Source organism: Netta rufina (assembly GCF_964035555.1).
Source record: "Netta rufina genome assembly, chromosome: 2".
Lineage (NCBI taxonomy): Eukaryota > Metazoa > Chordata > Aves > Anseriformes > Anatidae > Netta > Netta rufina.
The window spans coordinates 112,906,332-112,929,935 of NC_140124.1; the positions used below are offsets into that span (position 1 = coordinate 112,906,332).

The 23,604-nt window shown below is 36.3% G+C and overlaps 1 protein-coding gene across 1 annotated transcript in view; it reads left to right on the forward strand.

Moving 5' to 3' along the window:
• The window catches only part of PRKDC (protein kinase, DNA-activated, catalytic subunit), a gene marked incomplete at its 5' end in the record, with an annotated part of 79,328 nt that overhangs the window by 31,054 nt on the left and 24,670 nt on the right, over nucleotides 1–23,604 (forward strand). Inside the window, 26 exons of the mRNA XM_084281664.1 lie at nucleotides 126–293; nucleotides 547–674; nucleotides 1,175–1,382; nucleotides 2,775–2,953; nucleotides 4,043–4,211; nucleotides 4,765–4,830; nucleotides 5,259–5,331; nucleotides 5,556–5,704; nucleotides 7,274–7,411; nucleotides 7,627–7,746; nucleotides 8,750–8,893; nucleotides 9,122–9,273; nucleotides 9,863–9,994; nucleotides 10,432–10,543; nucleotides 11,980–12,104; nucleotides 12,198–12,347; nucleotides 12,762–12,935; nucleotides 13,805–13,903; nucleotides 14,429–14,639; nucleotides 15,241–15,430; nucleotides 15,771–15,986; nucleotides 16,950–17,062; nucleotides 18,258–18,389; nucleotides 19,598–19,777; nucleotides 22,438–22,646; nucleotides 23,197–23,335. Of these exons, the coding sequence (XP_084137790.1) occupies nucleotides 126–293; nucleotides 547–674; nucleotides 1,175–1,382; nucleotides 2,775–2,953; nucleotides 4,043–4,211; nucleotides 4,765–4,830; nucleotides 5,259–5,331; nucleotides 5,556–5,704; nucleotides 7,274–7,411; nucleotides 7,627–7,746; nucleotides 8,750–8,893; nucleotides 9,122–9,273; nucleotides 9,863–9,994; nucleotides 10,432–10,543; nucleotides 11,980–12,104; nucleotides 12,198–12,347; nucleotides 12,762–12,935; nucleotides 13,805–13,903; nucleotides 14,429–14,639; nucleotides 15,241–15,430; nucleotides 15,771–15,986; nucleotides 16,950–17,062; nucleotides 18,258–18,389; nucleotides 19,598–19,777; nucleotides 22,438–22,646; nucleotides 23,197–23,335 (3,876 nt within the window). The remainder of the gene's footprint in view (nucleotides 1–125; nucleotides 294–546; nucleotides 675–1,174; nucleotides 1,383–2,774; nucleotides 2,954–4,042; nucleotides 4,212–4,764; nucleotides 4,831–5,258; nucleotides 5,332–5,555; nucleotides 5,705–7,273; nucleotides 7,412–7,626; nucleotides 7,747–8,749; nucleotides 8,894–9,121; nucleotides 9,274–9,862; nucleotides 9,995–10,431; nucleotides 10,544–11,979; nucleotides 12,105–12,197; nucleotides 12,348–12,761; nucleotides 12,936–13,804; nucleotides 13,904–14,428; nucleotides 14,640–15,240; nucleotides 15,431–15,770; nucleotides 15,987–16,949; nucleotides 17,063–18,257; nucleotides 18,390–19,597; nucleotides 19,778–22,437; nucleotides 22,647–23,196; nucleotides 23,336–23,604) is intronic.

A 23,604-nucleotide genomic window follows, 5' to 3' on the forward strand; every position in this document is an offset into this window, starting at 1 on the left:
TTATCAGTACACTGAGCTTTTGAATCAGTAAGCATAGCCCCTGCTGATTATTTTGTGGTCCTCAGCTTCTTTCATAATTAGAAAATAATTTTCTTTTAGTTTAAAACTGACTTTCTTTACTTTAGGGCCAAGCAGTGATAATTCTTCCATTCTTCACTAATTTAACTGGAGAAAAACTCAATGACCTTAAGGATGCTCTTGATCAACTTGTAGCTTTCAATTTTCCCATGAGTTCGGATGAGTTTCCCAAAGGAACCTTGAAGCACAATAACTATGTAGACTGCACAAAGAAGGTTAGTAATTTCAACAAAAGAATATGTAATTAGAAGCCTGATTGAACTGTGTCTAGAAACTATGGAAAGGAAATCAACTTTTTGATTTCTGGATTTTGTTTTCATCCAGAAGTTTTAATTTACAGATACAGATTACAAGCATACATGTTTATCTTCAGTATTTTATTCTTATTGGCACTGAAAAATTACACAAGGAGGTGGACTTAATTTGATCTAGTTTGGCTCCTTATTTCATACATTGCTTTCTTTTCAGTTTTTAGATGCCTTAGAGTTGTCTCAGAGTCCAATGCTGTTGCAGCTGATGACAGAAATTCTCTGTAGGGACCAAAGACATTTCATGGAGGACCTATTTCAAGCCAGTTTCAAAAGAATTTCCAGAAGGTGAGTTTGGTCCATTGCATTTTGCCCTTGTTCACATGGAATTTCTACTGAAGCAAATGTGCTTCTTGTATTATGTCGTCCTTCTAAAAGTTAATATAACATTTTATTTTCATTCAAATTTTACTTTTGTCTTTATTTTGAAATATTTCTGAAGTGTTAATAAGTGGCACCAATTTCCAGGTGGCACTTGCAGTACCTGGGCAAATTCTGTAAAGCATTCTGTAAATTGGCTTGATTCAATTGAAGGTAGTAGTTGTGTGTGATACCTATGTTTGCTATCACTGTATAACCATGGTGGTCAGCTGAATAAATAGCGCTTAAATTGATGGTGTATTACTTTCAACAACCCCTTTGAAAATATACCACCATCTTGTAGGATCGTACCCAAGTGGATATGCACGCAGGTGATTAAAAAAAAAATAAAAAATCAATAGGGAGTTTTAAAATGTAAATGGAGTCTGGTAAAAGAGTTTTCATCTTGAGATTTCTATCTTGTTTAGGAGCAGCACTGACAAACAAGTGATACTGCTGGACACTGTTCACAAAATGTTCCAGCGTGAAGACCATCTTTCAAATACTACCCGTCAAGCTTTTGTGGATCGCTCTCTCCTCACTCTCTTGTCACACTGCAGCTTGGATGCACTGAGAGAATTCTTTAGCAACGTTATAGTGCAGGCTATGGATGCACTTAATTCCAGGTTTACAAAGGTATGGACTTTTAATAAGTTAATAAATAAATACAAGTTTGGGGACCGTCTAATAAGAGGTTGGTGTCACTGCATATATTTTGCTTAACTTTGAATCAAACACTAATTGAAATCACTTGCTTTCCATTTTTCCAGTTGTCTGTATCTTGAAGCAGAAGTTTTTGCTGATTACATTGATTATTGGTTGGAAGCTTTTCCTCATTCCCCTTCACGCTGTTGCTTTGAATTTCATGTATGTTCATGTATCTACTGTATATAAAAATCAAAGATGACATGACATATATTTAAAAAAAAAAAGGGGGGGGGAGGGGTCTGGTATCCTGTCAAAACGCATTCTAACTTTGAATTATAAAAGGCATACAAAACTGTAGCCTATTATTACATTGTAGAAGAGCTGTGTAGCAAAAGCTTTTAAATTAGATGCTATACTTCTAGAGGAAGGTACACATCTGTCTTTTGATCATTGCAAAGATCCTTCAGTGAGGTCAGCACAGACCTTCCTCTCTCCATGTACAGCCTGTCCTCCAAATTGGTTACATGCAATAATTTTGTTAGTGGAAGTGGAAGCGTCTACTGTTGCTGTAGTTCTCCCTTCCCTTTTGCTAATGCATCTGTTTCAGGGCAGCAGCACAAACAAGATGCTAAAGTGATCCAAACTTAGCATTTTATTTCTATTTTCTTGATTACTATTAAAGACTTACATGGGGTCACACACACAATTTCTTTTGCTGTAAATGTTAGCAAAAAAGTGAGATGCACAAAGAAACTCATGGATAATACCCAGTATGGTGACTGTTATATTTTATGAAATAGTGGTGCTGGTAGTAGTAGCACAATGTCTTATTTTGGCTTTTTTTTTGTCAGTTCCATTTGTTTTTGTCTTTTGGTTATTAATGTTTATCTTTGTTACTTTAAGAAATAATCCATCCTGGTTTTCATGGGGAAGGATGTTATGTGTTTTCAGCTCATGCTGGGCTAAGGAGCTTTATTTATCTTCAGGTTGCACAAGTTGCTGTTCTCTCTCAGCAGGCAATTCAAACTGACAGATTGCTTTTATCACCAAGTGTATTTGTCTCCTTGTGTTGCTCTTACAGCTGTGTGTTTTGCTTAAGGTGTCTGAGTCCAAGAAGTTGTTCGGTATTCTGTACAAGTTATTCAAACACGACTCTAATGATTTAGCCAATTGTAGTCAACAGCTTACCTGATAAGAAAATCATCTTATGGTTTTAATAACTGTATTAAACAGGAAATGAGAATCTCTGTTCTCTTCTCTGTTGTAGAAGGTAGAAGTAAGATGAAGGCTAACTAGAAGAAGCTAGAATAGCCAGAGAGCTACTTAACAAGGGCAGAATCTAGAAAATCTGTTTCTAAGGCTTTGCTTATTTGTTTTCAGTCCAATGAATGTATTTTTGATACACAAGTCACCAAGAAAATGGGGTATTACAAGCTGCTAGAAGTGATGTATGTACGTCTTTCAAAAGAGGATGTTTACTCCAAGGATTCTAAAATTAACCAAGCTTACCGTGGCTCTATAAGTGTAGAAGGAAATGAACTTACCAAGGCACTGATAAAGTAAGATTATCATTTCTATTTCCTTTTAATTTCTAATTAGGTTTTGGTAGATACTCTTCTTAAGTATGCCTTACAAAGCAGAAGATTTGATTTGCTCAAGGGTAAACATAATCTGTGATGTAGCTTTTGGTTTTCAATGGAATAGACAGTATTGAATTTGCATTGATAAAGGATTGTAGTTTATGTCCAAGATCATGTCAGGATGACTCCTGTCTCCTCTTTTTGCCAGGTGTTTTCTATTTGTTAAGCTTGTGCTTTTTATTTTTGCTTTTCGGTATGGTTATTTGCCTTTAATTTGTCTTCATAATTTCAGTTTCATTATACTTCAAACCACAGTGTACACAAATGTGTCACAAGATAGTTATTTATATGATCAGTGAGAAGATGGGATGGATTTTCATTTACACTTCACAATACAGCAGCACATCCAGCAGGTGTAGTTTGTTTTAATTGCTCTGCAGGGGGGAACAGAAGATTAATACTGAATATATATATATGCTAATAAATACTATTTGGTTTGTTTAGTATTCTGAAAAACATATAATACACCTGAATTGTTCTTTTTTTCTCTAGTTTTACAATATTATGTCCTATGGGAACTGCATATAATTTCTTGACTGTGATTTGCATAAGATCTATAACAGGCTATGAGCAAAAGACCTATAAAAATTGCATTTAAACTGGTTTTCTCTGGGTAATCTGTAGTATAGCTTAGCATGCCTGTCTATTGATGTGTTGCTGGGAGAGGACCACAAGTCATATCTTGAAAATACATCTCCATCTTCTATGAAAACATCCTCTTGTATCCCTGACAGTAAGGATGGCTGTGTAAATACCAGCAAAAGTTGGCTTAGTCATTGCTGAGTGGTTCCATTTCAGAGCAGTATACCCACTGAGAGCTTGAATAAAAGCCTGAGGTGATTTACTGCTGATACTGCTATAATAATAAAGATCTTCTGAAATACTGTTCAGTCTGTCTCTGGCTGGGGGGGGCCTTTCTTGTTGTGTTTAAAGAGAAGGGGAAAGCCAAAAAGACCTATGATCTTTACTTGCCTGTTTGTTTCTTTTTGTGTGTGTTTTTATTTTCAGGTCCTGCTATGATGCATTTACAGAAAATATGGCAGGGGAGAGTCAGTTGCTGGAGAAGAGGAGACAGTATCATTGTGCAGCATATAACTGTGCTATTGCTGTCATTAGTTGTGTCTTCACTGAGACTAAATTCTATCAAGGCTTTCTTTTTACAGAAAAAGCAGAAAAGGTGAGAAGTGATTGTTGCTGTTAGTGTTTCATGGCTCTGGAAGCTTTCCAAATGATTTTATTTAATGGCAATAAATCAAAGAATCAAACCTGAATGACATGCAGTTGAATAATGAACTACCCTGTGAGGCAGTAGAAGGAGTGGTAGCTGACTTTCTTGCACCCTTTGTGTCATTTGAATTGCTGATGGAGGCTTTAACGTCTGCTTGGGAGTGGGTGATCAATAATACATTGACCATGTTTTCTCTCCACTCTCAATGGACTTTTTAATATACAGGAAAACACCTGTTATTTAAGTTCTTCAATGCATGGAATATATTTGAATAATAGAGACCCTTTTTGCAGAGTGTGCTTTGCAGAGTGTCTGTGCTTTGAATTTCTTAAGAAAATGTTGCTATTCAACTATTCAAATGTTGATCCAAGAGAAAACTTGCAACATTTTCTATACTGTACTTTGAACTGTTGTATTATAGGAAAGGAAATTCTTCTCAGAATAATTATTATTGAGTGCAACATTATAATTTTGACATTTCCAAATATTCTTTGGTTCGCAGAACTTGCTGATTTTTGAGAACTTGATAGACTTGAAGCGTCAGTATACGTTTCCTGTAGAAATTGAGGTGAGTGGAAGTTCTAGGTTCTAATGTCTCCAAGTGAAACATGAGTATGTCTTTAATAGCATAGTTACTGTAGAAATGATTACTTGTCACATCCAAAGAAAGAGAATTCTGTAGTTAACAAAAAATGGAGTACTTCTCCAATATTTTAAAGTGCATTTTTCTGAAGGAAATAGAGACTTGACATTTGGAACACTCTTGTGGTACATCTAAGTTTTAATACATGTTTTAGCAAACCTACTATGGTATTGAATAGCAGTAGAGATAAGTGATTTAGCTGTTACTATGTGGCATTAATAATCAGTACTTGTAACATGAAACTTCTGTTTCTTTTTATGTGGTTTTGATGATTTTTGCCAGTTTTGAGAAGTCATTCAGTAAAAAAATTTAAAATAGTAATAATTTTGAAACTACCTCTTGCTGTTTTTCAGGTGCCTCTGGAAAGGAAGAAGCGATACATTGCTATTAGGAAGGAAGCCAGGGAGGCTGGAAATGGGGATCCGGGTATGAAGTTCATTTATGACTATGGAAAAAATTGCCATCTTAACCTTTCATACACTGTTTATTGACACATTGTTAATTGGCTTTACAGTATCAAGAGCACATAAAAGCATTCACTTTACTTTGTCATACAACCAATTTCCATCCACTCTCAAGTTCCAGTGGTCAATAAAGGCTTGTTTGTTTGTAATTACCTTGATTAATGGTCTCATCTTTCTTCTATTTAGATGAACCCAAGTATTTAGCTTCTGCATCATACATGATGGATAGCAGTTTGAGTGAGGAAATGAGTCAGTTTGATTTTTCTACTGGAGTCCAAGGTTTTTCCTATAGTTCCCAAGATGTAGCAGCTAGCAGTGCTCGTTTCAGGAGAAAGGTAATTTAGTGACTTATGTGCTATGAAAGAAGTTTATGTGCTTCTTAGCAATTGCATGTATTTACTGAGGTTGAAAAATACAATTTTTTATGGTGTATCATGCTGAGAAATACAAAATGGTTCCCTGATGTTAAAGTGGAGTATAATTGCTCTCTAAAGCAATCTGTATAATAGCTGTAAATCTAAAATTAAAAAAAAAGGTTTGCTTTGCCTGTCAGTAGTGATGCTCAAATATTTTAACAGACTTAAAAATTAAAAAAAAAAATAAAAAAAAAAAGTAAGGCTTATTTGTTGTTAGTCTTACTGAATTTATTCTTCAGCTGTTACTAGTAGATGTATCAAATGACAAATAAAAGGCAGTCACTGAGAAAAATGTTCACTGTGAGAAACTTTAAAAGTGCTGAAGTTAAAGGGCTAGTCTCCTCTTCTACTTGAGGATGGGTTCCTCCAGAAAATGAGAGGACTCAAGCTGTATTGCATTGGTTGCTTTTCCGCTTCACTCTCTCTCTTTCTCTCTGCACTGTAAGCTGGAGAAAAGCAATGCCCTACCGTGGTTTCATGGTTTTCTAAAGCTGAGTGATGCAAGCAACCTGAGTTGTAAAAAGATGACTTTTGACTTCTTCATGTGCAGTCACTCAGTCCTGCAATGGTTGTGTTCTCCTGTTGGGCGCCTGGTTTCCTCACTTCCTTCTTTTGGTCTTCAAAGATACTTAACGAAGCTGACTGATCTTTAACCAAGCTGGCCGATTCAAATGCATACTATAAATGATCAGACACAGTATTATTTTTATATCTGTGTTGGGGTACCTTGTCTCTAACCACTCTTGGAAGATAATAACTGCTGCTCTTCCAAGTCTTGAAGCTGTGTTCCTTCTGCAGTCAAAAAGTGTCTCATCAAAAGTAATACTGATAAGTTAAAGCTTGTAATAAAACAGAAAGGAAGCTTGTAACAGTATGATAGATACTGTAGATGAAATCTGTTAAAATAACAGTTAACATTGGAAAAGATAAACTGTTTCCATGTTTTGGAGCAAGGAGGTGTTTTAGCTGCAGTGACATTAACCAGAAATGTACTTTGTGTCTGCTTTGTGTAATAACGTTATTTCTAACTGCGAGGTTTTCTTTTGAGATTCTCTCTGTGCATTAAAAGAGCTGCTGTGGTTTCTAGTCAGTGTGAAACAACACATCCATAAAGATAAGACTTTCCACTTGTGGAAGGCATTAACACGTTCTTTCGGCTATGAAACAAGATAATTTCCATGAGCTTCAACTAGCTGTCTCCTTCCAGCAGTTGCTACACCTATACTAGCAGGTATTAAAGTCAGAAGAACACAGAGTTGCATTCTGTTGGCACAGAAAGTGAGTGCTATGCACAGCTGGTGAGCTGGTTGTTTGAACAACAAATCCGATTTATTCCCTGCTGCAGATTCTGAATGTATAGGCAAATCTGTAAAAACAGATAAAATCAGAATGACTCATGGCTTTATCATATTTTTTTTAAAAAATACGGTCTTGTAGTAACAATAACAGCCTTCATAATAACTTTCTTTTTTTTTTTTTTTTTTTCAGGAGACCTCAGAATATATGGTTTTAAAGGATGAGATGGAACTGGAAATGGATGAACTCAACCAACATGAATGCATGGCATCTATGACGACTCTGATTAAACATATGCAGAGGAACCAGATCACACCTAAAGTGGAGGAGGCCAGTATTAGCCAAAAAGATGATATAGCTTCACTAATTGTAACACACACACACACACAAGGGGGAAGTCATGATTTAATTAGTTCATTTTTTATTTTTCATGGCTACATTACAATGAGACCTGTGTGGCTTGGGCTGTTTTTTGTTGTTGGCTTGGTAAATCTGTTTAATTCCAGAATTGTATTGATATTTTCCTCATCCCCTTTAAATTTCAGGGGACGGTTCCAGTAGACCTTCCTCTTTGGATGAAATTTCTGCATGGTAAATTAGGAAACCCATCAGTACCACTAAATATTCGCCTCTTCATAGCAAAACTTATTGTTAATACTGAGGATGTGAGTAATTTTTTTGTCTTTTTTTTTTTTTTTTTAATATTATAGTTTTTATTAGAATATCAACCATGTAGCTCTTGTGTGGCAAAATATTTCATCAACTGAGACTTTTGGGAGGTTCAAATGTAGTAGTTTGAACTATTACTAGTCATGATAAAAGGGAACACATTCATTGCCTCAATTCCAGATAGTGCCAATATTTTGAGTGTAATAGAATTACTTTTTCGTCCAAAATCTATTTCTAGCAGTAGAGTGTGTCCACAATATGTGTCTTCTGTAAATATAACTAATTGATTCATTGATGCTGGGCAAGAGATATGGCTGATTGTTTGCCATCTTTGCAAGAACAACAAAAAAATGTTTTTTAATGGCCACAGATGAGTCTTCTGGAAGCCCTTAGATCTAAATGATGATCTGGTTGCAGACAGATGTGAGATAATGTTATGTGTCTTTGTGAAGAACTATTTTCTAACTTCTGTCCTTTTTCAGACATTGAGTTTAAAGTATAATTTTTGTTTGAAAAACTCCAAGTCCAAAATACAAAAGGCTAAGTTTCGTAGTTAGTTCGGGAAGCTTTAACACCCACTTAATGCTGCTTTCTTAGTAAAGCTGTCTGAATTGGAGATTTGGAAGGTTAGATGAATGACATATTCTTTCAAATTCCATAGGGGCAGATTTTTGCATTAAAAGCTCTTATAGGGATGTATTATGAGGGCCCTGTGGAAATACTTATAAGTTGATGTAAAGATATATGTATGAAGGATTCTAAACAGAAGTGAAGAATATGGTTATGGATACCTTAAATTTGAAAGTTATTTTAATTTTTTTGTGGTTAGTGCTTCAGACAAGGTTAAATGAAGAGCTAAAAAGATCACATTAGTCTCACTAATAATTAATTATTAAATAATTACTGAGTTGTTGAACAGTATTTAATAATTTATTGAATTCAGGATTTTGAATAGTTGGATAATCTGTATTTGATCCCTGATTCTTCCATTTTCCATAGGTTTTCCGACCTTATGCAAAGCAGTGGCTTGGTCCGTTGCTGCAGCTTGTTGTTTCTGGGAATAATGGAGGTGAAGGGATTCATTACATGGTAGTGGAAATAACAGTTACTGTTCTTTCCTGGACAAGTGTTACCACTCCCAAAGTAAGAAAATGTGAAATTAATTTTTATTATTTCAATTTCAATAACTATTTATTAAGGAACGAGTGAGACTAGTTTTTATGTACTTTTTATGTACTTGTAATAATTTTCTACATCAGTCCACTGTTTCTTTTGGATATTAACTTCAAAAATAGCTTATTTAGTTACTATCAAAAAGCAAAATGTTTATGTTAATGATGGAGTCGCTATGTTTATTTTTGTTCCCTATAGGGAAATGTTAAGGATGAGATTTTAGCTAACAGATTGCTTGAATTCTTGATGAAGAATGCTTTTCACCCAAAAAGAGCTGTGTTCAGACACAACCTGGAAATCATAAAGACAGTTATAGAGTGTTGGAAAAACTGTCTCTCCATACCTTATAAGTAAGTAATTCAGAACTTTCTTTTGCCAATATTTCAAGACTATAAATGAATATTATCAAAGGGGATGACAAGGTAAATGCAGCTGCTATAGTAAACTTTTCGTCCCTGGAATTGACAGTAAAACTTCAGAACTGAACTCTCCAAAGGTTGAAACTTAATTTGTTAAACAGAGAAGAGACAGAGAAAGACAGAGAGAACATGTAGAGAATTACAACAGCAACAACAGAAGCAAGAGTAATCTTTGCAAAGAGTTGTTTTTTTTGTTTGAAATATTATGTATTGTCATTGAATACCAATGTATTCTTAGGAAGAGTTTTGTGATCTGCTGTGCTTCTGAACAAACTCTTGTTTGGAATTTTAATTTGTAAAGTCTTATTCATTGAAGTGAATTATTTTTTTCTTAATGTTTTCTACTTTTGGTGGAATGTAGATGCATATATATATGTACACATGCTTTCTATATATGTACACATGCTTGTTTTGGTGGGGTTGTATGTGTCTACATACATATGCACAAAGTGAATGATTTGTGGTGTGTATATTTTTTGGCTTTATCATGTATATCATTACTTATGTTTTTATCCAACAGTTTAATATTTGAAAAGTTTTCTACTGGAGATCCTGATACAAAGGACAACTCAGTGGGAATTCAGTTGCTGGGAATTGTTCTTGCCAACAATTTACCTCCCTTTGACCCAAAGTGTGAAATAGATCGTGGCAGGTGAGAAAAATCAACTTTCTGGAGAAATTAAATTAATAAAACATAAAGACAAAGAGAGTAGCTCTATCTCATCAGCATAAAGTACTGGAGTTGTATTGTTCATTCATTGGAAAGTTTTGTCCTATTGTCCCTCAGCTACAGTCTGTCACCATGTAATGCTTTTTGCAAACTGCAGAGCTAATTTATTTTGGAAAATATTGTGGAGGATGTAGGCTTTCTTACAGTGGGCCCCTGGATTGCAGTTTCATGGGAGTTAACAGAGTCAGAAACTCCCAAAGCAGGGATTTGAAACACTGTAGGTGGGAATCTGTATTTTGCTGTACTGAGCTCTTCTAAAAGCAATCACTGTGCCCCTAGGCAGCTCAGGTGAGTTCTTGTTTCAGTGTAAAAATGAATGCTGGAGTGGTGGCTTACAGCAGATCTACCTTTTGTGTTAGGTATTTCCAGGCTTTGACCAGTAACATGGGCTTATTAAGGTATAAAGAAGTTTATGCAGCTGCAGCAGAAGTGTTGGGACTTGCTCTTCAATACATTGCTGAGAGAGAAAATGTGAGTAACTGTTTTAGATGTGTGACCATTCCTGTCTTAATTCTGTGCGTATCTTTTATATGACTACTCAATTCAGCTCAAGAAATAAATGTTTTTAAAACTCAACAGTCTTTGTCCAACAGATTAAGTTAAGGGTTTAAACTATTAAAAAGAAGAAAGGTTTAGAACAGACTTAAGTGCAGAGTTTCTGCCCCACTCTTTTGAAGCTAGCAAATGGGCTTTGTTCAGCTTCTGCCAACCAGCAATGCTGGCGTGGTATACTTTAAAGTTTTGTGGGATTCTGTGGTGGTTGCTTTTTTTTGTTGTCGTTTGTTTTTATAAAAACAAAAAGGGGGGGAAATTCGAAGTTGGGAGGCTTGGGGCTACCTTTTGAGTAGCTGTATCTGAAGGTGTTTAATAACTTGCTAGTACTGATGTAAAATTCAAAGCTATTGTCTTCATTTTTTTTTAGCACTTGTTGTGGTAGATGTGGATAATGAATCTATTTTCTAAGCAGTGGATGAAGTGAATTTAAAACTGCTATTCACTAAATCTTGCAGTGCTAGAACCAGGGGATAGTGCTTGTTCATAGAAATCAGTTTAAGGCAGATAGTAGAAGTATCTCTTTACAATTAGTTACCCCAGCAGGTTCTGGAGGTAAGTAGCATTAATAGGTTCGAGGGCAAATCAGGCAAATTTATACACAAAAAAATTCCATGGACAGGTTCTGAAAACAGTAGACAACAATGTACAGTCTAAGTTCCCTAACCTAATGATGGATGCATGTTTCGGTCTATGAGATAAAAAGAAGGACAATGCAGCCCAGCTGCTTTGCTACCCCTAAATATCATTCTGCATCTGCTGCTACAAAAATACCAAGATATTGACTAGGTCTACTATTAGCCTGATGTTGTGGGACATTCTTACATCTCGCCCCATTTAATTACTTTTATTTTTATTTTATACAGTTTTTATAACATCCTTTGTATATGGAATTACTGCAGCCTTTTCTTCCTTAGTTTTCCAATTTCCATTAAAAGCAGTACTTTGAATAAATTAGTAAATAAATATTTTATACTACACAAAGCTTATTCTTTGATGTTTAGTGAAGGTTGCTGATGCATTCACTAAATGTCTTCACTAAAAATGTCTTTTTTACATACAGTAGCTGGAAATCTGCTATACAGAATAGTTACTATTTATGTAAGCATACTAAGCAACTTGTATTTCAAAATTAAGGCGTTGGTTCCAAACCAATCAACGGAAGCTCAGAAACATATTGCTAAACTAGGCAATCGTGTTCAGCAGCCATGAAGCACCATAAATGTCAAGATGAGGCAGGCAAATTTTACCTATCAAAATGCATTACAAACAAACAGTACAGTAGCAATAGTCTGTGTCATTAAGGCGATTGAGTTTCGTGGCTGTGCTTGACATACTGTCTTTCTAATTCTCAGATACTTGAAGATCAAGTTTATGATTGTGTCGTAAAACAATTAAAACATCATCAGAACACCCAACAGGACAAGTTTATAATATGCTTGAATAAAGTAGTCAAGAATTTTCCTTCTCTTGCTGACAGGTATGTCATGACATACATGGTACGTGCATTGTAGATCTAGAGGAATAATAGAGAATAACATGCTTTTTTTCACGGGCTTCTGGTCACATTAAGGTTTATGAATGCAGTGTTCTTTTTGATACCGAAACTCCATGGTGTGATGAAAACCTACTGCCTGGAAGTAATAATGTGCCGGGCGGAGGAAATACCCGATCTCTACTTGGAATTGAAGAGTAAAGACTTCATGCAGATCATGAATCACAGGTGAGTAGCCACATGGTTACAAATGTGGAGACATAGTCTAAGATTTGATGATATGTTCTGCGTTGGCCACAAAAATTTTATGCTCCGGCTGCATGTTCCTGTGTTGGCCATTGCTCTCCTAATTTGAGCAAACAGAATCTGGATGTTAGCTCACTGTGAAAAACAAATAAAAACCCCTGCAAAGTGTTAAGATGAAATACCAGCTCCTATTCACTAGGATGTGAATTTCATCTTCAATATGTATTGATTTAGTTGTATTCTTACTTCTAGGTTGGACTGAAAAGTATTTGCTTAAAGCCCTTTATGTGAAAGCAAATACTATTGTTAAAAAGTAAGCTGATACTCTGGTTCTATGTGTAACAATGGAGAGCGAAAACAATGCAACTATTCTTTTTTTTTCTTCTTCATCTTTAGGGATGATGAGAGACAAAGGGTTTGTTTGGATATAGTATACAAGATGCTGTCAAAGCTAAAACCACCAGAACTTAAAGAATTTCTTCCTGGAGTAACAGGGTTTATTTCTCACCCTTCTGTACTATGTCGACGGTCCATGTATGACATTCTGATGTGGATTTATGATAATTACAGGTGCGTATTCACTACAGATGCTGTCTTTCAGTGGTTTGTCACAAGCAGAGTGAAACTTCTCCTAACATTATTTTCTAACTTATGTCCCTTGGTATGGGATTTTCCCATTCTTGAACAAATAGGTCCTGTGGCTTGCCCTGGTAGCCTCAGACCTTTGGTGGCATTTTATTATTTAAACTAAGGGACAAGGACGTGGAGCTAACTTTAGCCCAAAACTAGGATACTGCATCACCACAGCATGATGCCATAAGAGGTCTTAGCTCTGATGCTTCTGCTTTTTTTTCCTGTTGCCAGAGTTTATAACTGTAGTAAGAGTTGTACACCTTAGAATGAACATCTTTATACCATAAGATTGAACAGATCCGGATAATGCCAAAGTGCCTTTATTTCTGTTTGACTTAGGGAACAGTCATACACTTTTTGCAAGTAGGTTGCTGTTGTATTATCTAACGTAGTGGGGTCCTGTTGTATGTTTTTGAGTAATATAACTGTTTACTATTTAAATGGATAATTATGGTGAAGAAAAAGTACAGGTGATTTTTTACTTCAGTGTCACTTGGGAAAAGGTGTCACTGTTTTTTTGTCAGTTTTAACCTTGCAAATTCAGCATTATTTCTGCCAGGCCTTTATAGTAAAAACCTAGCAACTCATTTAGCCTTCTTATTTTTATTTTTGATTTTTATTTTAAGTAGTGAGGAGGTGAGCCATTTCGGAGAATAAAGACCTCATGTTATGAAAAATGTTTGTTGTCATGCCAAGTTGATATTTTCTTTTGAGAAGGGTGGGTTCTTTCTTCTCTCCAACCATCCTTATCCTCCTATTTTTTTAATAAGAGAATTCATTAAGAAATGTTTTTCTCCTATCCGCAGTGATCCAGAAAGCCAAGCAGATGGTGATTCTCAGGAAGTACTCAAACTGGCAAAAGAAATCCTGCTTCAAGGACTGATTGATGAGAATGCTGAACTGCAGTGAGTAAACAGTGCTGTGATTGCTGTCTGAAGTAACAAATCCTTGAATTGCTGTTTCCTTGTTTGTAATATAAGCTTTGATCCACAGCAGTTTTTAAAGTATTTGAAATATGAAAGAGTAACAGATAACATTTCCTTTTCTTTCAGTAAGTTAACTTATAAAATTTCATCCCATACTGTCACACCAAATCTAAGTGTAACTGAGAGCTTTAAGCCACGGAGAAGTTTTTTCAGTATGTTAGACCTAATTCTGTGTTGACATTCTGAAGTTTTTGAATAAGGTGCTCGCTATACACAGACACAAAAAAATAACTTAACATGAACATCTTTCTCAGTGTAAACCTTTATAACACCAGTTAAATGCTGTAGAGCGTGGTAGATGAATGTGGAAATCTATGTAAAAGGCACATCTATGTGAAAGGTTTAACTGAAGACATTGTTATTTATTTTAAATTGATCTTTTTTTGATAGTGTTGCATTTTGTTTGCTGATAGCAAAGAATAACTTCATTCCTTATCGTTACAGATTAATTGTTAGGAATTTTTGGAGTGATGAGACAAGGCTACCTGCAAATATTCTTGATCGCATGCTGGCACTGTTAAGCTCTTTGTATTCTACCAAGATTGAAACGCAGTACTTGAGTCTAATCACAAATTTTCTGCTTGAAATGACCAGCAAGAGCCCAGATTATTCCAGAAAAATGTTTGAGCATCCACTATCTGAATGCAAATTTCAGGTGAATAGTATTGTGTTATCCTCAGCGTAACCATGTGATAAATTCCAATCCTGATGGTAGTTACCACTTTGACAAGAAAGGTGTAGTGAGGGAGTTGATTGAAAACGTGTTTCGAGATCCATAACTAATATCTTCAACAGAGCTGGGTTATGCATGGTATCAGTGTAATTTTGTGGGGGGAATAATTTTGTTTTCTTCTCAAAAAAGGAAAGATTTAATTATATATACAGGTATAGCTAATGTGTAGAGTGCTGAAATACTTTTAAAGAGAATAGTTGGGGTGGAAGTCGTGGGGAGGATAGTAGAGAAAAGCAAATTAAGCTGGAGAAAAATTGTGAAGAAACAAGAATACCGGTACAAGAGCTATAAATCAGTCCTCAGCTGACCAGTCTAAATTAGTGAGCTTTTTTGCTGAGCTCTGGGAAGGTTTTACTTGGCTTTACTTGTTTGTTTTTTGTGTTGTTTGTTTTTAATGTCCTGCCTCTGTATGTAGGATGATATTTTAAATGCTATGCTTTCATTTCTGTTATCCTGTTTCAAGGAAGGAAAGAAAAAAGCCTTCACTCTCATTATTCTTATTAAAATATTTTTGCGTTTACAGGACTTTGTAATTGATTCCAGTTGGCGTTACAGAAGTACTATGCTCACACCTATGTTTGTAGAGACTCAAGTTTCACAGAGTACTAACAAGAATTTGTCACAAGAAAGATCCCCGTCCTTTTCTGGCTCAGTAGGTGGTCAAGTGAGGGCTACCCAAAGACAATACGAATTTACTCCTACACAGAACGTCAGTAAGTCCAGACTGGTATCTTCTGAAATCATGTTGCTTGCTATAAGAATGATTCCATTCTCCTCGTTCCTGCTGCATGTGAATTTTTGATGTAAAAGTAAATGCACTTAATACTCTATTTTCAAGAGCTTTTTGTTGTTGTTGTTATGAGAGAAAACATAGCACACTTTTATTTGTCTGATACACTTTTTATAGTCTGCTTAATTTAAGTGTTTCTTACATAACAGCTTGAAATCTGTTCTGATTATAAACACTGGGAATTACATTTTTGGGGAAGGAAAATTGTGCCTCAAAGATGTTTTCATCTGTATTATTACTGTTTTACAATTACTTTTTTACAGGTGGTAGAAGTTCTTTTAATTGGCTAACTGGAAACAGCATTGACACATTGGCAGAGTATACGGTTCCTTCATCCTCGGAATCCTTGTCTTCATCCATGCTGTTAGTTAGCAAACGGAGTGAAAAATTTAAACAAGCAGCCTTTAAACCAGTGGGGCCAGATTTTGGAAAAAAAAGGTTGGCTTTACCTGAAGATGAGGTGGACAGCAAAACTAAAGGTCTGTTATCTTTGTGGCATTCTTATTGAGGTTCAATTTGTGAGATCTTGTTTCCAGGAATGTGTGTTGATACTTGCATAAGCATCAACATATTTGTGTATATTGCCAGAAAAAAAAAAAAAAAAGACTTCTAAGAATTGTAAAAACTGTACATTGCCAGACAAAAAAATTAACTGGGTAAGAAGCCAGCTAGTGTGGTCTATCCTTCTGCCATCTCAGATGATGTAGTGTGAATGTCAGTTCTGTCCCTTGTGTTTTAAATTTAACTGCACAGCTCTTTAAAGAAACTGAACAATTTGTAAATATTTTTTCCTCCCCACTTCAGGTGTGTAGATATGTTCTGCAACAGGATACAATCCAGCAGTGGAATAACCTGCTTTTATCTGAAAATGTTCCTTTATCCACCCAGTTTACAACCAAAAAAAAAAAGTTAGCACTGCTCTATTAATAGCTTAGGCTCCTTCTCCCCATTTTCTGCTCATTTTGTCTTTACCATCCTTGTTATTAAAATTTTGACTGAAAGGGTAAGTGTAGAAGCTTAGGCAGAGAACTACTGAAATTGGCCTTTTCAATATGAGAAGCATCTCAGGACAGTTTTGAATGGATCATAGTGAACAACTGAAAGAGAAGTCGGTCTACCTCCCAATCAGCCCCTCGTCTTCTACCAGCCAAACACAAGTTATAGTGGTATGCTTTTGTTAGCTCCTTCCTTTTTTTTCTAAGGAAATGGACTGAAGAGAACAGTATAAAATCGATTTTCTCCATGACTAACCTGAGCAGGAGTTGCTCCATTGTGAGTTCTGTAACAGAAATTTAAAGAACAAAGAAATATGCTGTTATCACCTGCTGTTATTATATGATACTGTTGCATTAAATCTGAAGTTTGAGAAAAGAAAAGCTGTGGGCATGAATGTATGTTCTCCAGAACTAAAACTGTAAGATGATGTTCTACTTTATACCCAGGTATAGAAGAACGAGCAGAAATTCTAAGATTGCGGAGACGTTTCTTGAAGGACCGAGAGAAAGTCAGTCTGATTTATGCTAGAAAAGGTGTGGCTGAGCAGAAAAGAGAACAGGTTTGTCAATCCAGATAAGTTTAAAACCTTAAGTCCCAATCTCATCTGCAGTCTTGTACTTCATCTCCAGGAGCAGGTGTGTGAAGAAGGAGTAGGTATAAGATGCCAGTTGCTGCTTTAAAAGGTTTTACTTGGAAATACGCTATTTTTGTGCTTCAAGTTAAATGATGTTACTTGGTGTGAGTGAGAGAAGTACTGGGTAACATTCCCATTCTTCTGCTTTGTGTACAAAGTGATCTTATATGATAGAATCACCAGCAGCAAAGAGAAATGTTCACACCAGAAGCTCTTTACGGTTGTCATCCTGGAAACTAGAAAGCTTGAAGTGAGAATACTCTGCGTAAATAGTTAGAAAACATTATCCATTTTCTGAAAGTGAACTCAAAAATGTGTTACAGCTGCTAGGCTAACCTGAACTGCTGAGGACTTTTGACCTGAAGGAAAGTCAGTAGTGAGTGAGTGTTTATCAGAGCCACAAACTTGATACTATACACATTACTTAGTACTATATGGCTGTGCTTCATACTCATGATTAATTTAAAGACACTTGAAGCTCTGTAGAAGTTTTTCAAAGGTTTGTGTGACCAAAATAATATATTGTCATCCAAAGATGATAACAGTTAAACAAGAACAAAATAACACGGAACTGAGAGTTAAGTTTAAGACACACTTGTAATTCTGTGCTGCTGCAGACATCTATATAAATTGGACTTATATCTGGAAGAGCCCCACAAACACCTATTTCTGCCACCTTGTTTACTGTTAGACCAAAGCTCCCCTTTCTTCCCACCCTGCAAGAGAAAGAAGCTGTAACAAATGCCTGATGGGGCAACAGGAAAAAGTAGATCATGAGCAAGAAAGTATTTGGAAATACCTTTAGCCAAGGCCTAACTTCTTCCAGGATATTTCTCTCGGATGTCTTTTGAAAATAATTCCTTTGAAGTTGTGTAGAAGAAAAATGGGCTTAAATGACAAGATGAGAAGTGTTTAAATTTGAGAAAAAATCTTCAAGCTTTCTTCTGTTTCCCTCTTCCACTATGCTAAAGTATACATTCTCTCCTTTATGTAACTGTCTGTTAAGATCATTTGGGGTTTAACCATATTACAGCTTTAGAGAAAATGTATTTGCTGTGATTACATGTCTTATCTGGATACATGTCTTTCTGTTTAACATGACTCTCTTTTAACGTTTCAGGAGATTAAATCTGAGCTGAAGATGAAGTATGACGCCCAGGTTACTTTGTACAGAAGTTACCGTGTGGGAGACCTTCCTGATATCCAGATTGAATACTGCAGCCTCATTGCTCCTCTACAGGGCCTTGCTCAGGTGTGTCTTCTTTTCAAATGGCATTTGTGAAGTTTTCTGTTTTTGTAGGGAAAATGACATGCAGTCAGGCAACTGCTTTCAAAATTGATTTGTCGTTTTGTAATCAACCACCATGATATGCTTTCAAAGACCACGTTTTGAGGTACAGTGTTTCTCCTATGCCTCATCCAGCGATGAGAGAAGATGTACCTTGCCTCAAGAAGTTGAGCACCTCAGAACACTGAGGGCCTCAGTCAGCAGCTGTTGTCCATTGCCTCTGGGTTATTTGCTTGAGAAACAAATGGTGGTGGTTTTTACAGACATTGCGAAGGACATCTCTTCTTGTATAATAACAAAATGGCCATTTTTTTCTTTCACATGGCTATAGTGGAGTTGTAAAAGTACAGGCAAAGTCTCTGTAAGTGGGCTGAACTTGGACTAGTCAGTAAAACTAATCTAGTATTCCTTTTCATATCCATGAATGATAGAAACCATAGGTTGAACCTATCCAATTCTGCAGTGTTTGGGAAGTCAAAGTGTTCCTGACTATCTATGTATTTATTTTTTTTTGATGGTCCCGTATCTCAATGTAAAAGGAGGAAGTAGTACAATCATGAATTATCTTAACAGCATTAAATCAAGAGTTAAACCAAACTCCGGTCCCATTATAGACCAGGATGCATAGGATTATGTTACATTTGCTAGTGTGTTTCTGGGTTGAAAAGATGCCTTTATATCTCATATGGCACCATCTGTCTGTATGTGTCTCTGTGTTAGTTCCCTGAATGTTTGGGTCTGGTTTTCTTCACACATTGATGTCTTCTGGTTTTGGTTGCTGTTTGGTTGGTTTGTTTGTTTTCCTGAAACCCTCTTCACTGGCAATGGTGTCCATAAGATGATATTGGGTGTCTGGTTCCCATAGCAGGAATTGTGAATATGTGAAAATGGTAAATTCTATCCTCTCCACTAGCACTCTGACCTGAAACCTACATTGCCTACAATGTTTTGGAGTTTCGTTATGTAGAAAAATTAAGGTAGGGCTTGAATGTATGGTACAGTAACTCTGAAATGATTCCCAGTATAGGTGTGGGGCTTGCAATTATTCCACTCCCTAACTGTGTCCACATAAGGACTAGGTACAGGATGGTTCATAGCTCTTAATTTTATTGTTAGTTTATTGGGTCACAGCAAAATTCAGTGACCATAACTGCGTTTCTTGTAATTCACAGAAAGATCCAACATTTGCCAAGCAGCTTTTCAGCAGTTTGTTTGGTGGAATTTTCCATGAGGTAGAAAAGTCTAAAACCCCTTCTGAGAAAAAAGTCATCATCCAGAAGCTGCTGAAGGACTTCAATCACTTCCTGAGTATGAGCCTCTCTTACTTCCCACCATTCATTGCATGCATCCAGGTAAAGCTTACCTTATGTCATGAAAGTAGCAGAGCATAACATGTTTGTTTCAATGTGTGGTAAAACCAGTGGTAGAGAAGGTTAAATACAGTTACTGAAGTTTTAACAGGTGAAAATAGAATTGTTAACAAAATGATTATTTCAAGCAGCTCTTGTTAAGTTGAACACAGTAACTTCAGGCCTGTGAACTGATTTTTTCAAGGTTTCTATGATTTCTAATCTGTAGGGTTTGAGTCACCTTCTAATGTTTTTAATTGCAGCAGAAACAAGAGGAGACTTGATTTTAAATGAAAGCCATGTGAACAATTGAAAAGGTTATGTGGGTGTCATGGTGCTCATATTTCCTGTTTCTGGGAATGCTTATTGAGGAATACTTCAATGTCTTGAGCATATCAGTAGCTGTCAGATTGTTTGTTGTTAACATCTCTTATTTATTTTTTCAGCAACATTTTCAAATTATTCCACTGAAGTAGTTGTCTGGTAATTTTCAGTAATGATAGAAAGACTTGTTTCTACTGAAGTCTGAGTGCGTGTGCCACAGCTCTACCACTGAAAAGGAAGCACAAGCCTTTCTGCTTTGCTTCTGTGTGCTTCTAATGCTATGAGAATATGCTGACCTGGAATAGTCTGTGAATTTAATCTTTTATCTGAATTTTCAGAGATTAAAAAACCTCATCACTATGCTCATCATCGCTATATTTAATGATTCTTCTCATCTGTGTTGATTTTAATGTTATGTTTGATTTGCAGCTTTCAAAACACTTTTTTTGAGTGGCAGATAGTAGTTTCCTCCTTCTGTTGTGGAAGTTTAAATACCCTGTGACAGTAGGTGTCATTCGTAATACAGGAGGAATATCTAGTTTGGACTAGCTTTTGAACCAGTGACAAACTTTGCTTCTTAGTACTTGTATTTACACATCTGAAAAAATGTAATTTCTTGTTTACTTTCTTCTGTGCAGCTGCATAAAAGGTCAAATGCTATGGGGATTTTTTTTGGGCTGCCTTGGTATTTTTGGAGCCAGCATCTCACAATAGCTATCTGTTAATATTCCCTCTTGACATTTCATTTGTTGGTTCTCTGTCTTGATATTATTCTTATTTGTGTTAAACTGTGCTATTAGACCCTCTTTAAAAACACTGTTGTGTTAGGCTACATTTTTTTTTTCTGAAGAGACGTAACATAGAGATTCAAAAAACAGATTATTTAAAATCAGTCAAAAAGGCAGACTTTATACAAGTGGTAAGGGCATCTCATTGCCATCCCTGTTGAAAGCACAGCAGCACAAAGGCAAGCCTCAGCTTGTGTATTTGAGTATCCCTGACGTAATCCATAGAAGTTGGTAGCAGGGGAAGGTATTAGTGTCTGGGGCACATGTAATTGATACTGGCAGAATGGTAGATAAAACGTATGCAGACCCCTCGTTGGGATCCACCTGTTCTGTAGCTCAGGAGGCTACAAGAAGCTGTTCTCCTTCTCTCTTCTTTTGAATATGAATGTAATTGGCATGTCTCAACTCTACAAAATGTGTAATGAATTTTGTAAGCCAGATTCATATGCCACCATTTTTGTGGTGCTTGCCATTGGTAAGAAAATATAGCCTAGGAAATGTAGCTTAGTTGCTCTCACAGTCTCGTACTACAATTTCCACACAGTGATTTTTCACTTAATATTCTTGCGTATACTGTATTGCAAGAATCAAGCATTAGTTTTTGTCCTAAAATACATTGCTGTTTCTTGTAATGAAAGTTCTATTGTCTACTCCTTTAAGAAGTAGTTTTTTCTTCCCCTTTTGTTAAAGGTATGTGAACTCTCCTTCAGGTTCTTAAGTGGAAGAAAAAAAAAGGCTTTAATAAACTAGTCTGCTACTTTTCAGAAATATTTATCGTACTTAGGATGATTTAAGTATTAAAAAGAAATTTCAGGTAAACAAGAGTATTTATTCTTGAAAAAAGGGTTATTCTGTATTTGAACTGATGTTAAATAGGATAAAGATCTTCTAAATTTTGTCTCTAAATCAGGCAGGACTAGATGTACACAAATGAGCCTAATGAGTATTTTTATGAATATGAATATTCTACTAGAACTGAGGAAGTATGTGGATAGAAAGCCTTTAGTTCATAGTTAATCATGCCGTTGGCTCATAGCAAGAACACGCTACACAGTAGGTTAAGGAAAATGCAGCTGTTGTGTAGCAGGCAGCACATCACCAACAAAAAAAAAAAAGAAGGGAAGCTTCAGACTGTGAGTGTGTTCATTTACCTCTCTCCCACTTCCAGTCAGTTTCTGTTTAGAGAGTGTCCAGAAAGTCTCTCAGGTGTAGCAGGTTGAACAATATGCACAGGGTCATGATTTCTTGTTACTTACAACTTTGTTTTGAGGTAGCTTCGGTCTTCGATGGCCCTGGAGACAGATGAAGTAGAGGGGTTGTTCTCTATTGTTCTCTGTTCGAAGAGCAACTGCACAAAAAGAAGAGCATTCTGGATTTTTTTGTTGTGTTTTTTCTTTTTCTTTTTCAGAGTTGAGATCTTCTGGAGATTTAACTGCTTATTTCCAAAGCTTGCACTGTGAGAAAGGGATACCAAATAGGTGGCCTAGGGAAGGCAACTGTCAGTGTAGTTTTATACCAGGTTGACACCTGTTGTTTCGTTCCATCTCACAGGAGATGAGCTACGAGCACAGAGAGTTACTGGAACTGGATTCAGCTAATGTGAGCACGAGCTGCCTTGCCAGCTTACAGCAGCCAGTGGGCATCCTGCTTCTGGAGCATGCCCTGATGGCTCTCTGCCCGGCGGAGGAGCCCCCGTCTAAGCGGATGCGTGGGAGGACAGAGCTTCCCCCAGACGTGATCAGATGGATTGAACTCGCTAAGTAAATTCTGGGTTGAGACAAGTTACTCCTAGTCAGGTTTGCCTTGCAAAGAACTCCGCCTTTATGGCTTATGGCATTTGGGTGTTTAGTCCTTCCCTTTGTTAAAATTCAGTGTGCTTTTGAGGTATTGTCAGTCAGTTAGTGTCATTAGAGCACTTAGACTTGGGAGATGTGCACCCGGATGATGCTGTCTCACTGCTGAAAAATGTCTTAGAATTATAGAATATCCCGAGTTGGAAGGGACCCATAAAGGATCATTGAGTCCAACTCCTGGCACCACGCAGGTCTACCACAGGTCTTACATCTTCTCAGCTGCCAGAGCTTCCAGTGTTCAAGTGTTTCCCTACAAGACAAGATGAAGTTTATCTAGTTAAACACATATTTATAATTTAATACAAGAAATACAGATTTTTAGTATTACAAACCTGTAATATTATTGCTGATAGATATTTTTTTTTCATTTCATCTTAAATAGCTTACACTAGCTTACACTTCCATTAATGTACTTCTGTTCAACTAATTAAAATCTTTGCCTTTTTCTTATTGCTAGGCTTTACCGGTCTCTTGGAGATTATGATGTTCTTCGTGGTATTTTCAGTGGTAAGATTGGGACTAAGGAAATTACACAGAAAGCATTACTGGCAGAAGCAAGGAGTGATTATGCTGAAGCAGCTAAATATTATGATGAGGTAAAATGAAAACAAGAATTTTGTCTCATAAATCTTTCTTGTAGCTTAAAACCAATAAGCCAAAATGAAACATTTTGAAAAGAAGCGTGTTCTTTAGGATGGCTTTTGTTTTGTTTGATTGATGGTTCAGTCCATAAAGACAAGTGAACAGATGCCATGAGCAGTCAAAACAGAGCAGTAAGCATGCAACTTTTAACAGTTTTTTAGAAAGCTTCACATGCACCATTACCTAAGCAGACAAGTAGAACACTATGGCCACGCTACCCCCA